This window comes from Hyla sarda, chromosome 10, assembly GCF_029499605.1.
Source record: "Hyla sarda isolate aHylSar1 chromosome 10, aHylSar1.hap1, whole genome shotgun sequence".
Taxonomy (NCBI): Eukaryota; Metazoa; Chordata; class Amphibia; order Anura; family Hylidae; genus Hyla; species Hyla sarda.
The window spans coordinates 129,887,209-129,899,602 of record NC_079198.1 but is presented as its reverse complement, the minus strand read 5'-3'; the positions used below and the strand labels follow the sequence as shown (position 1 = coordinate 129,899,602).

Genomic DNA, 12,394 nt, shown 5'->3' with positions numbered 1-12,394 from the left:
CTTAGCTACCAATACATTAACAGATCTATTTAGGTTTATGAGAAGACCCAGCACTTCCACAACCAATAAAATCTTTTGTATATTATTAAAAGTTGATCCCACTGAACACACACTAAGAAATCACAAGGTGTCTAGACAGTCATATATATATATATATATATATATATATATATATGTACATATAGCCGCAAGAGCCATATAAAAATATTTTAGCAAAACATCTCTGGTCAAATATCATCCAGAAACGATATGATAAACACACACTATGAAAACACAAGGTATTACCCTGGATGGTATATAAGGAGAACACGGCAGAATCTCTTAACAGGACACAAAGCAGTCACAATGTCTTGTACCAATCTTAAGCATTATCACGAGGAAGATCACAATGCCAAAGACTTTGTGGAGACTCACTTTTCCCACGGAGATGTCAGCATTATAGAAGAATCCACGGTTGAGCCTGCAAAAAGACTGCATGAATTGTTTTCTTCAGGTTTGTAGAGCTAGGGGTACATAAGGAAATATAGTAATACGGAAATAAAGTGTATCACCTGTGATATATAAGGTCATGCTTTTATTGTGGTTTGGTAGAGTAATACTACTCCTTCTGCTCTGCCTCCATGTCTGATTAGAGATTAACAGAGACAGTGGTTCTACTGAGTGACTGAAGCTCTAATTACTCAGTTTTCAATGTACATTGCCGGATTTGTGTTACTTTAAAAGGGGTATTCCAGGTTTTTCTTTTTTTATTTGACTATGCTACAGGGGTTGTAAAGTTAGTGTAGCTCATAATATAGTGTCTGTACCTGTGTGTGACAGTTTTCTCACAATTCTTATGTGATTTTCACCCCAATATTTATTTTTAACAGCATGAAAAATGACTGTCGTCTCAGATTTTTCCCAGGTTGCAATGCGGCCGAGATCTGACTCACTAGTCAGCTGATGACAGGGAGCCTGTCTGCTTCAATGGGTGGAGCGATCGCTTGGTGGGAGAGAGATCAATCTGCAACTAATGCAACAGCTGTAGGCACCCTGATTGAAAACCACAGGTCTTTTGAACGGATGCAGCTCATTTATGTTTCAATGGGTGAGGCGGCTGATGTGTGGGAGGGAGGAAAATGGAATTATGGGATTTGTAGGCAAAGAAGAAAACTTAAAAAGGTAATACCAGTTCACAAAAAGCTAGCCACAGTGTTATGGTATCTCACAACATAGCCATTTAGCCCCAAGACAAGCGCAGATCCTACCTAAGCATGTCCATTACTGTCTGGCAGGTACGTACTAAAATCACCATATGGTGGATAACCCATTTAATCTTGGGGTGCCAGTCACACTATTAACACTTTAAAGGAGGAGGATTACTACTGACTTTGTTAGAGTGACAGGATTCCTACTGCTGCACCAACTAAAGATGCATCTGTAAGAGGATCAATGTCTTTGTGATGGCTAACACCTTGCAGGCTACTGGTAGGGTCATTCACAGTGGCTGGGGGTTGGACCATGTGGTTCGTTGTACCTATTAGTAGAATTGTTTAATTGTTTTCAATGTCATTTTTCTCAGGTTAATGTTTATTTATATTCATGGTAATTTTGTCGTTCCATTTTTAGAAAGTTCCAAAGCAGATGACAGTTCTTTTCTGCTCCCCCTGGCTCAGTATCTCGCCGACTCAATGCATCCATGTGAGAGCTAACAAACACATTGACTATTTATACACAGACACTAATTGCAATTGAAAAATCCACAGGCATGGATTTATAACCAATAATTCCTATTTAAAGGGGTTCTCTGGTGCTTACACATCTTATCCCCTATCCAAAGGATAGGGGATAAGATGCCTGATCGCGTTAGTCCCGCAGCTGGGGACACCGGTGATCATGCACGCGGCACCCTGTTTGTAATCAGTCCCCGAAGCGTGTTCGCTCCAGGTCTGATTACGGGCGACTACAGGGGCCGGGGATAAGATGTGTAAGCACCGGAGAACCCCTTTAAACCTCTGTGTGTCACCTTGTGTGTCTTTAACAAGGCCAACATTCAAGGGGATATAAACATATAATCAGGGCCATTTGGGTGATTTCTGTTGTTGATATCATTATTATTATAAAAAGGAGCAAAACAACTATTTGATAATAAATGGCTTCATGTAATCACTAGCCTTAAATAAAATAATTTTTTTTACATGGTCAGTCATATTTTCTAAATCAATGCTAAGATTTAACAATTTCTGCCCTGGCTCCCTGCATGAAACGAGCATTTTCGACCACAGCACGAAGCTGCGGCCGACATGTCCCCTCCATAAAGTTCTATGGCAGAGTCGAGGATTGCCGAAATCAGCTCTCCGGCTCTGCCATAGAACTGTATGCAGGGGGTGTGTCGGCCGCCGCTTCCAGCGGTGGTTGAAATTGCCCATTCCATGCAGGGAGCTGGGGCCCCTGGCGATCTAACACTTATCCCCTATACTTAGGATAGGGGATAATTTGTACATCCCGGCGGTATCCTTTAACCTTTCTAATATCCTTCATAAGAAAATGTAATTTCCTATTTATAGAAATCATGGCTTTGTCTAAGCGAAGGAACAGGCATGGAAAAAATTCAGTAAGTGAGGATGGGCTAGCACTGCTCTGTGCTCACTCCTGTCTGAAAGGACAGGAGAGAGCACAGAGGAGTACTGTCAGACAGGAGAGAGTACAGAGGAGTACTGTCAGACAGGAGAGAGTACAGAGGAGTACTGTCTGACAGGAGAGAGCACAGAAGAGTACTGTCAGACAGAAGAGAGTACAGAGGAGTACTGTCTGACAGGAGAGAGCAAAGAGGAATTCTGTCAGACAGGAGAGAGCACAGAAGAGTACTGTCAGACAGAAGAGAGTACAGAGGAGTACTGTCAGACAGAAGAGAGTACAGAGGAGTACTGTCAGACAGGAGAGAGCACAGAGGAGTACTGTCAGACAGCAGAGAGCACAGAGGAGTACTGTCAGACAGCAGAGAGCACAGAGGAGTACTGTCAGACAGGAGAGAGTACAGAGGAGTACTGTCAGACAGGAGAGAGTACAGAGGAGTACTGTCAGACAGAAGAGAGTACAGAGGAGTACTGTCAGACAGGAGAGAGCACAGAGGAGTACTGTCAGACAGCAGAGAGTACAGAGGAGTACTGTCAGACAGCAGAGAGTACAGAGGAGTACTGTCAGACAGCAGAGAGTACAGAGGAGTCCTATCAGACAGAAGAGAGTACAGAGGAGTACTGTCAGACAGAAGAGAGTACAGAGGAGTACTGTCAGACAGGAGAGAGCACAGAGGAGTACTGTCAGACAGGAGAGAGTACAGAGGAGTACTGTCAGACAGGAGAGAGCACAGAGGAGTACTGTCAGACAGGAGAGAGTACAGAGGAGTACTGTCAGACAGGAGAGAGTACAGAGGAGTACTGTCAGACACAAGAGAGTACAGAGGAGTGCTAGCCCAGGCAAAAACTTTTTTATATATATCAACTGGCTCCGGAAAGTTAAACAGATTTGTAAATTACTTTAAAAAATCTTAATTCTTCCAATAGTTATTAGCTTCTGAAGTTTTCTGTCTAACTGTTCAATGATGATGTCACGTCCTGGGAGCTGTGCATGATGGGAGAATATCCCTTGCATGATGGGAGAATATCCCCATAGGAGCTTGACAGCTCCAGGGACGCGAGTCATCAGAAAGCAGTTAGACAGAAAACAGCAACTCAACTTCAGAAGCTAATAACTATTGGAAGGATTAAGATTTTTTAATAGAAGTAATTTACAAATCTGTTTAACTTTCCGGAGCCAGTTGATATATAAAAAAAAGTTTTTGCCTAGAATACCACTTTAATGTTTTGCCAAGATGTACAACATATAAAAAGTTTTTGAATCTGACAGTGCCTATTTAAGTCAACTTTCTTTAACCACTAACCCATCATCTTGTGACAGATTTTTATCTCTTCTCTTTCGTACAGGACTAGTAAAAGGAGACAAATTACTTCACATAAGTGTTGGGGCAATGGTCTACCCACTCCTTTCAGCCAGCAATGTCTTCAAGAATATCTATGTAATGGATGCAACAGATACCAGTGTCAACCACTTCAAGCAATGGCTGAAGAAAGGAGATGGAGCCACAGATTGGTCATTTGCTTCCAAATTAGTTTCTCAATTGGAAGGCAACGTGTATGTAGACTTATTTGTATAAAAGTTAAAAGGTGAATGCAAAGAGGTTCTCATCTAGAAGTAAAGGGTTTGCCCTCTGGTGTCACCTATTGGATGTAGCATCCCCGTGAATCAATGTTCGGCTCATTTAAAAGTCTTGGCAAATGACTGGGGATTTATTAGCCAAGCCAGAATTTTTCCCAAAAGGGAAAGTTACCCATCTGTAGACAGCTGTCCTGGGTCTATTGCCCAATGTCAGTACAGAACAGGGTGCAGGCATTTATTGTGAGACTGAAGGGGTAATGTTTCACCTTGAGGCTAGTGCCAAACGGTATGTGTAGACATGGTGCCCTATTAGATAGCCCAATGCTTGCTGTAAACAAATGACAACATCATAGATAATTCTGTTTAAAACAGGAATCACAATCCATTGTCAAGTCCGTTATTTAAAGTTTTTTTTTAAATTTAATATAGATAATAACATTATATATAAATTTGTAATATACACTGGTTAAAGATATTGTATATTTTAGGGTGAAGAAATGCTGTCCCTGCAGCTATTGCCTGTGTATCTCGTGCGGAAAATACAGGGCACTGTGCTCTGAAGACAAGCAGGGCTCTGTGCAGGCTGCTGGCCATTCAATCAGCCTGCTGAGTAAGCTGGGAGCATCTCACAGAGCCTCAGTGTACAGAGCCCTGCTTGTCCTCAGTGTACAGAGACCTGCTTCTCCTCAGTGTACAGAGCCCTGCTTGTTCTCAGTGTACAGAGCCATGCTTGTCCTCAGTGTACAGAGCCATGCTTGACCTCAGTGTACAGAGCCCTGCTTGTCCTCAGTGTACAAAACCCTGCTTGTCCTCAGTGTACAGAGCCCTGCTTGTCCTCAGTGTACAGAGCCATGCTTGTCCTCAGTGTACAGAGCCATGCTTGTCCTCACTGTACAGAGCCCTGCTTGTCCTCAGTGTACAGAGCCCTGCTTGTCCTCAGTGTACAGAGCCCTGCTTGTCCTCAGTGCACAGAGCCCTGCTTGTCCTCAGTGTACAGAGCCCTGCTTGTCCTCAGTGTACAGAGCCCTGCTTGTCCTCAGTGTACAAAACCCTGCTTGTCCTCAGTGTACAGAGCCCTGCTTGTCCTCAGTGTACAGAGCCATGCTTGTCCTCAGTGTACAGAGCCCTGCTTGTCCTCACTGTACAGAGCCCTCCTTGTCCTCACTTTACAGAGCCCTGCTTGTACTCAGTGTACAGAGCCCTGCTTGTCCTCAGTGTACAGAGCCCTGCTTGTCCTCAGTGCACAGAGCCCTGCTTGTCCTCAGTGTACAGAGCCCTGCTTGTCCTCAGTGTACAGAAAGCCCTGCTTGTCCTCATTGTACAGAGCCCTGCTTGTCCTCAGTGTACAGAGCCCTGCTTGTCCTCAGTGTACAGAGCCCTGCTTGTCCTCAGTGTACAGAGCCCTGCTTGTCCTCAGTGTACAGAGCCCTGCTTGTCCTCAGTGTACAGAGCACTGCTTGTCCTCAGCGTACAGAGCCCCGCTTGCCCTCAGTGTAAAGAGCCCTGCATGTCCTTAGCGTACAGAGCCCTGCTTGTCCTCAGTGTACAGAGCCCTGCTTGTCCACAGTGTACAGAGCCCCGCTTGTCCTCAGTGTAAAGAGCCCTGCTTGTCCTCAGTGTACAGAGCCCTGCTTGTCCTCAGTGTACAGAGCCCTGCTTGTTCTTAGTGTACAGAGCCATGCTTGTCCTCAGTGTACAGAGCCATGCTTGTCCTCAGTGTACAAAACCCTGCATGTCCTCAGTGTACAGAGCCCTGCTTGTCCACAGTGTACAGAGCCCCGCTTGTCCTCAGTGTACAGAGCCCTACTTGTCCTCAGTGTAAAGAGCCCTGCATGTCCTCACTGTACAGAGCCCTGCTTGTCCTCAGTGTACAGAGCCCTGCTTGTCCTCAGTGTACAGAGCCCTGCTTGTCCACAGTGTACAGAGCCCCGCTTGTCCTCAGTGTACAGAGCCCTGCTTGTCCTCACTGTACAGAGCCCTGCTTGTCCTCCGTGTAAAGAGCCCTGCATGTCCTCAGTGTACAGAGCCCTGCTTGTCCTCAGTGTACAGAGCCCTGCTTGTCCACAGTGTACAGAGCCCCGCTTGTCCTCAGTATACAGAGCCCTGCTTGTCCTCACTGTACAGAGCCCTGCTTGTTCTCCGTGTAAAGAGCCCTGCATGTCCTCACTGTACAGAGCCCTGCTTGTCCTCAGTGTACAGAGCCCTGCTTGTCCTCAGTGTACAGAGCCCTGCTTGTCCTCAGTGTACAGAAAGCCCTGCTTGTCCTCATTGTACAGAGCCCTGCTTGTCCTCAGTGTACAGAGCCCTGCTTGTCCTCAGTGTACAGAGCCCTGCTTGTCCTCAGTGTACAGAGCCCTGCTTGTCCTCAGTGTACAGAGCCCTGCTTGTCCTCAGTGTACAGAGCACTGCTTGTCCTCAGCGTACAGAGCCCCGCTTGCCCTCAGTGTAAAGAGCCCTGCATGTCCTTAGCGTACAGAGCCCTGCTTGTCCTCAGTGTACAGAGCCCTGCTTGTCCACAGTGTACAGAGCCCCGCTTGTCCTCAGTGTACAGAGCCCTACTTGTCCTCAGTGTAAAGAGCCCTGCTTGTCCTCAGTGTACAGAGCCCTGCTTGTCCTCAGTGTACAGAGCCCTGCTTGTTCTTAGTGTACAGAGCCATGCTTGTCCTCAGTGTACAGAGCCATGCTTGTCCTCAGTGTACAAAACCCTGCATGTCCTCAGTGTACAGAGCCCTGCTTGTCCACAGTGTACAGAGCCCCGCTTGTCCTCAGTGTACAGAGCCCTACTTGTCCTCAGTGTAAAGAGCCCTGCATGTCCTCACTGTACAGAGCCCTGCTTGTCCTCAGTGTACAGAGCCCTGCTTGTCCTCAGTGTACAGAGCCCTGCTTGTCCACAGTGTACAGAGCCCCGCTTGTCCTCAGTGTACAGAGCCCTGCTTGTCCTCACTGTACAGAGCCCTGCTTGTCCTCCGTGTAAAGAGCCCTGCATGTCCTCAGTGTACAGAGCCCTGCTTGTCCTCAGTGTACAGAGCCCTGCTTGTCCACAGTGTACAGAGCCCCGCTTGTCCTCAGTATACAGAGCCCTGCTTGTCCTCACTGTACAGAGCCCTGCTTGTTCTCCGTGTAAAGAGCCCTGCATGTCCTCACTGTACAGAGCCCTGCTTGTCCTCAGTGTACAGAGCCCTGCTTGTCCTCAGTGTACAGAGCCCTGCTTGTCCACAGTGTACAGAGCCCCGCTTGTCCTCAGTGTACAGAGCCCTGCTTGTCCTCACTGTACAGAGCCCTGCTTGTCCTCCGTGTAAAGAGCCCTGCATGTCCTCAGTGTACAGAGCCCTGCTTGTCCTCAGTGTACAGAGCCCTGCTTGTCCACAGTGTACAGAGCCCCTCTTGTCCTCAGTGTACAGAGCCCTACTTGTCCTCAGTGTAAAGAGCCCTGCTTGTCCTCAATGCACAGAGCCCTACTTGTCCTCAGTGTACAGAGCCCTGCTTGTCCTCAGTGTACAGAGCCCTGCTTGTCCTCAGTGTGCAGAGCCCTGCTTGTCCTCAGTGTACAGAGCCCTGCTTGTCCTTAGTGTACAGAGCCCTGCTTGTCTTCAGTGTACAGAGCCCCGCTTGTGATCAGTGTACAGAGCCCTACTTGTCCTCAGTGTACAGAGCCTTACTTGTCCTCAGTGTACGAACCCTGCTTGTCCTCAGTGTACAGAGCCCTGCTTGTCTTCAGTGTACAGAGCCCTGCTTGTCCTCAGTGTACAGAGCCCTACTTGTCCTCAGTGTAAAGAGCCCTGCTTGTCCTCAGTGTACAGAGCCCCGCTTGTCCTCAGTGTACAGAGCCCTGCTTGTCCTCAGTGTAAAGAGCCCTGCTTGTCCTCAGTGCACAGAGCCCTGCTTGTCTGCCCATACTTCCTGCATTTTGTCTCTGCGCAGTGACACACAGGCAATAGCTGCAGGGACAAGACAGCATTTTTTTCAATGGGATATAAGGACGATATATGAGGACGGGATATGAGGTCAGGATCGGAGGTCTTGATAGGAGGTCGGGATAGGAGGTCGGGATAGGAGGACGGGATAGGAGGTCGGAATAGGAGGATGGGATAGGAAGACGGGATATAAGGATGGGATATGAGGTCGGGATAAGAGGACGGGATAAGAGATTGAGATATGAGGACAGGATATGGGGTTGGGATATGACAACAATATATGAGGATGGGATATGAAGTCAAAAGCTTGCTCCTTTGTTGATTTTCCTCCCCAATAAGGATTAGGAAGGAAAAAACGGGCAACGCTGGGCACTCAGCTAGTATGTATATAAATTGAACAATATATGACCTGACAACAGCTAGCAATTCTTTAGTTGTCAAAATGCAAAAAATAAATAAAAAAAATAGACCACTTGAGACTTCTTCTAGGAAACAGGTATCTAATACTTAGTAGGCCAACAATTGGTATATGACATACACAGATAGCCCAGATATAGAAATCTCATTAGTTTAATGTTTATCTTCTTGGATATAATTTGGTCAGGATTGGCCTGTTCATGAAGTTCATAAAGCTAATATTTACAATAATACTCTTTTTAGAGATGGTTGGAAGGAAAAGGAAGAGCAAGTGAGAAGAGCAGTGAAAGACGTCTTTAAGTATAATCTCTTTAATGATAGTTCTACTGGTTCGGTGGCCATACCTCAAGTAGATTGTGTGCTCACAGTTTTCATCTTCAACGTCATTTGCAAAACTAAGGAGGATTTCAAGAAGAGTCTGAAAACCTTCACATCGTGGCTGAAAGTCGGTGGATATCTGGTCTTCTTTATTACACTTAATATGACCTTTTATCGGGTGGGCAATCAGAAATATTCCACACTGACAGTACATGAGAAGTTTGTTAGAGAGGCGGTGACTAATGCTGGATTTGCCATTGAGAAAGACGAGGTCCTGCCCACCTCAGTAGAGAATGATATAGTTGATTATGAGAATATGCTTTTTTTAGTAGCCCGGAAGGTGAGAAATGTTTAATATTGGCACATAGGGAGAGTTAATGGCATAACATGATTAATAGTGTTGCTCGCAAATATTCGCAATGCGAATTTTATTCGCGAATATCGCATATTCACGAATTTGCGAATATTCGCGACTATAGCACTATGTATTCGCAATTATAAATATTATTTTTTTTTTGTTTTTTTCACAGTACACATCACAGTGATCACCCCTCTCTGCTTCCAGCTTGTGTGGTGTAAAGAAGGCTCTAATACTACTGTGTGAGACTGGCGTGCGAATTTTCGCTTATGCTAATTTTTGTATATGCTAATTTTCGCATATGTTAATTTTCTCATATACGAATTTTCGCATAAGCGAAATTTCTCTTCTGGGAATTTTCTCTTATGCGAATTTTCTCATATGCAAAAATAAACGCGAATATTACGAATATGCGAATGTAGCGAATATATGCCGAATATTCGTCCATATATACGCGAAATATCGCGAATTCGAATTTAGCCTATGCCGCTCAACACTAATGATTAACAACACACGTTAAAGGGGTATTCCGGGCAAAAACATTTAATCCCCCCTACATTCATGTCTATGGGAGGGGGCGTGACGGCCGTCACTCCCCCTCCCATAGACATGAATGGAGTGGGCGTGGTGTGACATCACATCCCCAGTCCGGAGGTTTCCGAAACTGGAGACGCAGTCCCCGCATTGAATGAGGGCGCTGCAGGGAGATCGCGGTGGCCCTTTGGATAGGGGATAAAATGTTTTTGCCCGGAATAAGCCTTTAATACAATCATTAAAGGAGTACTCCGGTGCACACTTTTTTTCATGTTATCCCGTCCGGGCTGCAAAATAAAAGAAAATGCACTTTATCTTACCTGCCAACGAGCCCCCGGAGCTCCGGTACAGGTGTTCGGTCCCCGGGCTGTATTCTTCTTACTTCCGGTTAGCCTGGCACGTCACACGGAGCTTCAGCCTATCACAGCGATGTCCCGCCTCGGCCAGTGATAGGCTGAAGCTCCGTGTGACGTGCCAGGCTAACCGGAAGTAAGAAGAATACAGCCCGGGGACCGAACACCTGTACCGGAGCTCCGGGGGCTCGTTGGCAGGTAAGATAAAGTGCGTTTTCTTTTATTTTGCAGCCCGGACGGGATAACATGAAAAAAGTGTGCACCGGAGTACTCCTTTAACTGCTAAAATTTACCCGCACTGAATGTACTAAAAGAAAAACAACATTTGCATTCTGGCCTCTAACATTCTTAAAATTGTAACCTGTAAACCTTTAAAAAGTTAATGGGGTTATCTAGGAATAGAAAAACAGTGCTACTTACTCAAAAATCTACTGCATACCCCCAACCCTTCTTTATCTGCCTAGAAAATAATACAGCCATAAATACCCTGTTTTAATAAAGCAATATATATTATGTCATTATTACTATCTATTCAAATTTGTAAATCTATTATGTCTATTCAAATTATGTCTATTCAAATTTGTAAATCTAATAAAGCACAACTGAAATAAATATTAATAATGTCAGGTTTCTTTTTACCTTCCCTATCTACTTTAAGCTTCATTAAGCAAAGGATTCACTTTTTCTTGCATAAATATATCTTCCATTAATGTTGTATTTACACATGTAACACCCCTAATTGAGCGGGTTGCAATGATTTTCACCTCTCATTTAGAAAAGTTCCTCCACCTCCAGAGTCTTGAATCTCCAGCCTTGCAAGGTACACACAGAGTACACTAAGTGAAGCACTCACAGAGAGAAGGGTTATGAGAACACAGGTAATGTTAACCTCTTCAGGACACAGGGCATATGGATACGCCCTGCATTCCGAGTCCTTAAGGACCGAGGGCGTATCCATACGCCCGTGGGAAATCCGGTCCCCACCGCTAGCCGGTTGGGGACTGGAGCCAGATGCCTGCTGAAATCATTCAGCAATCACCCTGGCACATCGCCCAGGGGGGTCCGGAGACCCCCCCATGTCGGCGATCGGAGAAAATCGCATGTCGATTCAGACATGCGATTTTCTCCAATTCCGGACTGATCGGGTCTCTGGTCACCCGATCACCCGGAAAATAGGGCTGATCGGAGTTGTCAGCAACAGCCCCGATCAGCCTAAAGGATAGGAGTGAGGTTGCAAAGCTGCGATCTCCTCCCATCCCCTGCCATTACTCAGAACGGAGTTCTGACCAATGGCAGGACAACCCCCTGTCCTGCCCGCCCCTGGATGTCGAGGGGCTCTGGGAAGAAGATGGAGGCCGTACCTGCAGGAGAAGATGCCTGGGGACCTGGGATCTTCGCTGGAGCCTGCTGGATCTTTGCTCAGGTAGGGAATCGACAGTGGGGGGAGGAATTGAAAGTGAAAGTAAATCGATCTTTACTGTGGCAACCACTAGGGGGGCCAAACTGCAACTCCCAGCATGCCCAGACAGCCAAAGGCTGTCTGGGCATGCTGGGAGTTGTAGTTTTGCAACATCTGGAGGGTCACAGTTAGGAGACCACTGTTACAGTGGTGCCCAAACAGTAGCCCTCCAGATGTTGCTAAACTACAACTCTCAGCATGCCTCGACTGCCCAGGCATGCTGGGAGTTGTAGTTCTGTAACATCTGTCCCTTCAGATTTAGCAATTTTCATGACATTTTTGAAAATTGCTGCTCTACTTTGAAGCCCTCTAATTTTTTCAAAAAGCAAAAGTATGTCCATTTTATGATGCCAACATAAAGTAGACATATTGTGTTTGTGAAGAAAAATAAAATTTATTGTGAATATCCATTTTCCTTACAAGTAGAGAGCTTCAAAGTTAGAAAAATGCAAAATTTTCAAAATTTTCATGAAATTTGGGGATTTTTCACCAAAAAAGGATGCAAGTAACGCCGAAAATCTCAGAATCAGGATATTCGGTAAAAGTGTTTTCGCGTTATTAATTCGTAAAGTGACGGTGGTCATAATTGCGAAAAAGGGCTCAGTCCTTAAGGTGAAAAAGGGCTGCGTCCTTAAGGGGTTAAACTCAATATAGCATAAACACAAGTACAATAATACAAAAATGTCTTCCTCTTAAAGTTGGACACAGCCAGGGAAAAGGGAAGATTTCCTGATACTGAACTTAGAAATGGTGACTGGTGTGGCTATACTATATAACTGATATAAACTCTGGGATGTGACTCACACAGTCCCCACACACCTTCTCACACCCCACCAGCACATGCAAA

General features: G+C 45.6%; 1 protein-coding gene across 1 annotated transcript; it reads left to right on the top strand.

Moving 5' to 3' along the window:
- Positions 1-345: 345 nt before the first annotated feature.
- LOC130293257 (nicotinamide N-methyltransferase-like) lies at positions 346-12,323 on the top strand. The gene is made up of 4 exons (XM_056541758.1): positions 346-493; positions 3,963-4,170; positions 8,769-9,183; positions 12,246-12,323. Exons 1-4 carry the CDS (start codon positions 346-348, stop codon positions 12,321-12,323), a joined length of 849 nt encoding a protein of 282 aa, XP_056397733.1.
- Positions 12,324-12,394: the final 71 nt, after the last annotated feature.

Coding starts and splice junctions, on each gene's coding strand:
- LOC130293257 (XM_056541758.1), top strand. CDS start 346: ATGTCTTGTACCAATCTTAAGCATTATCACGAGGAAGATCACAATGCC. Junction 4,171..8,768: donor TCTCAATTGGAAGGCAACGT/GTATGTAGACTT, acceptor TACTCTTTTTAG/AGATGGTTGGAAGGAAAAGG. Junction 9,184..12,245: donor TTTTTTTAGTAGCCCGGAAG/GTGAGAAATGTT, acceptor TTCCTCTTAAAG/TTGGACACAGCCAGGGAAAA.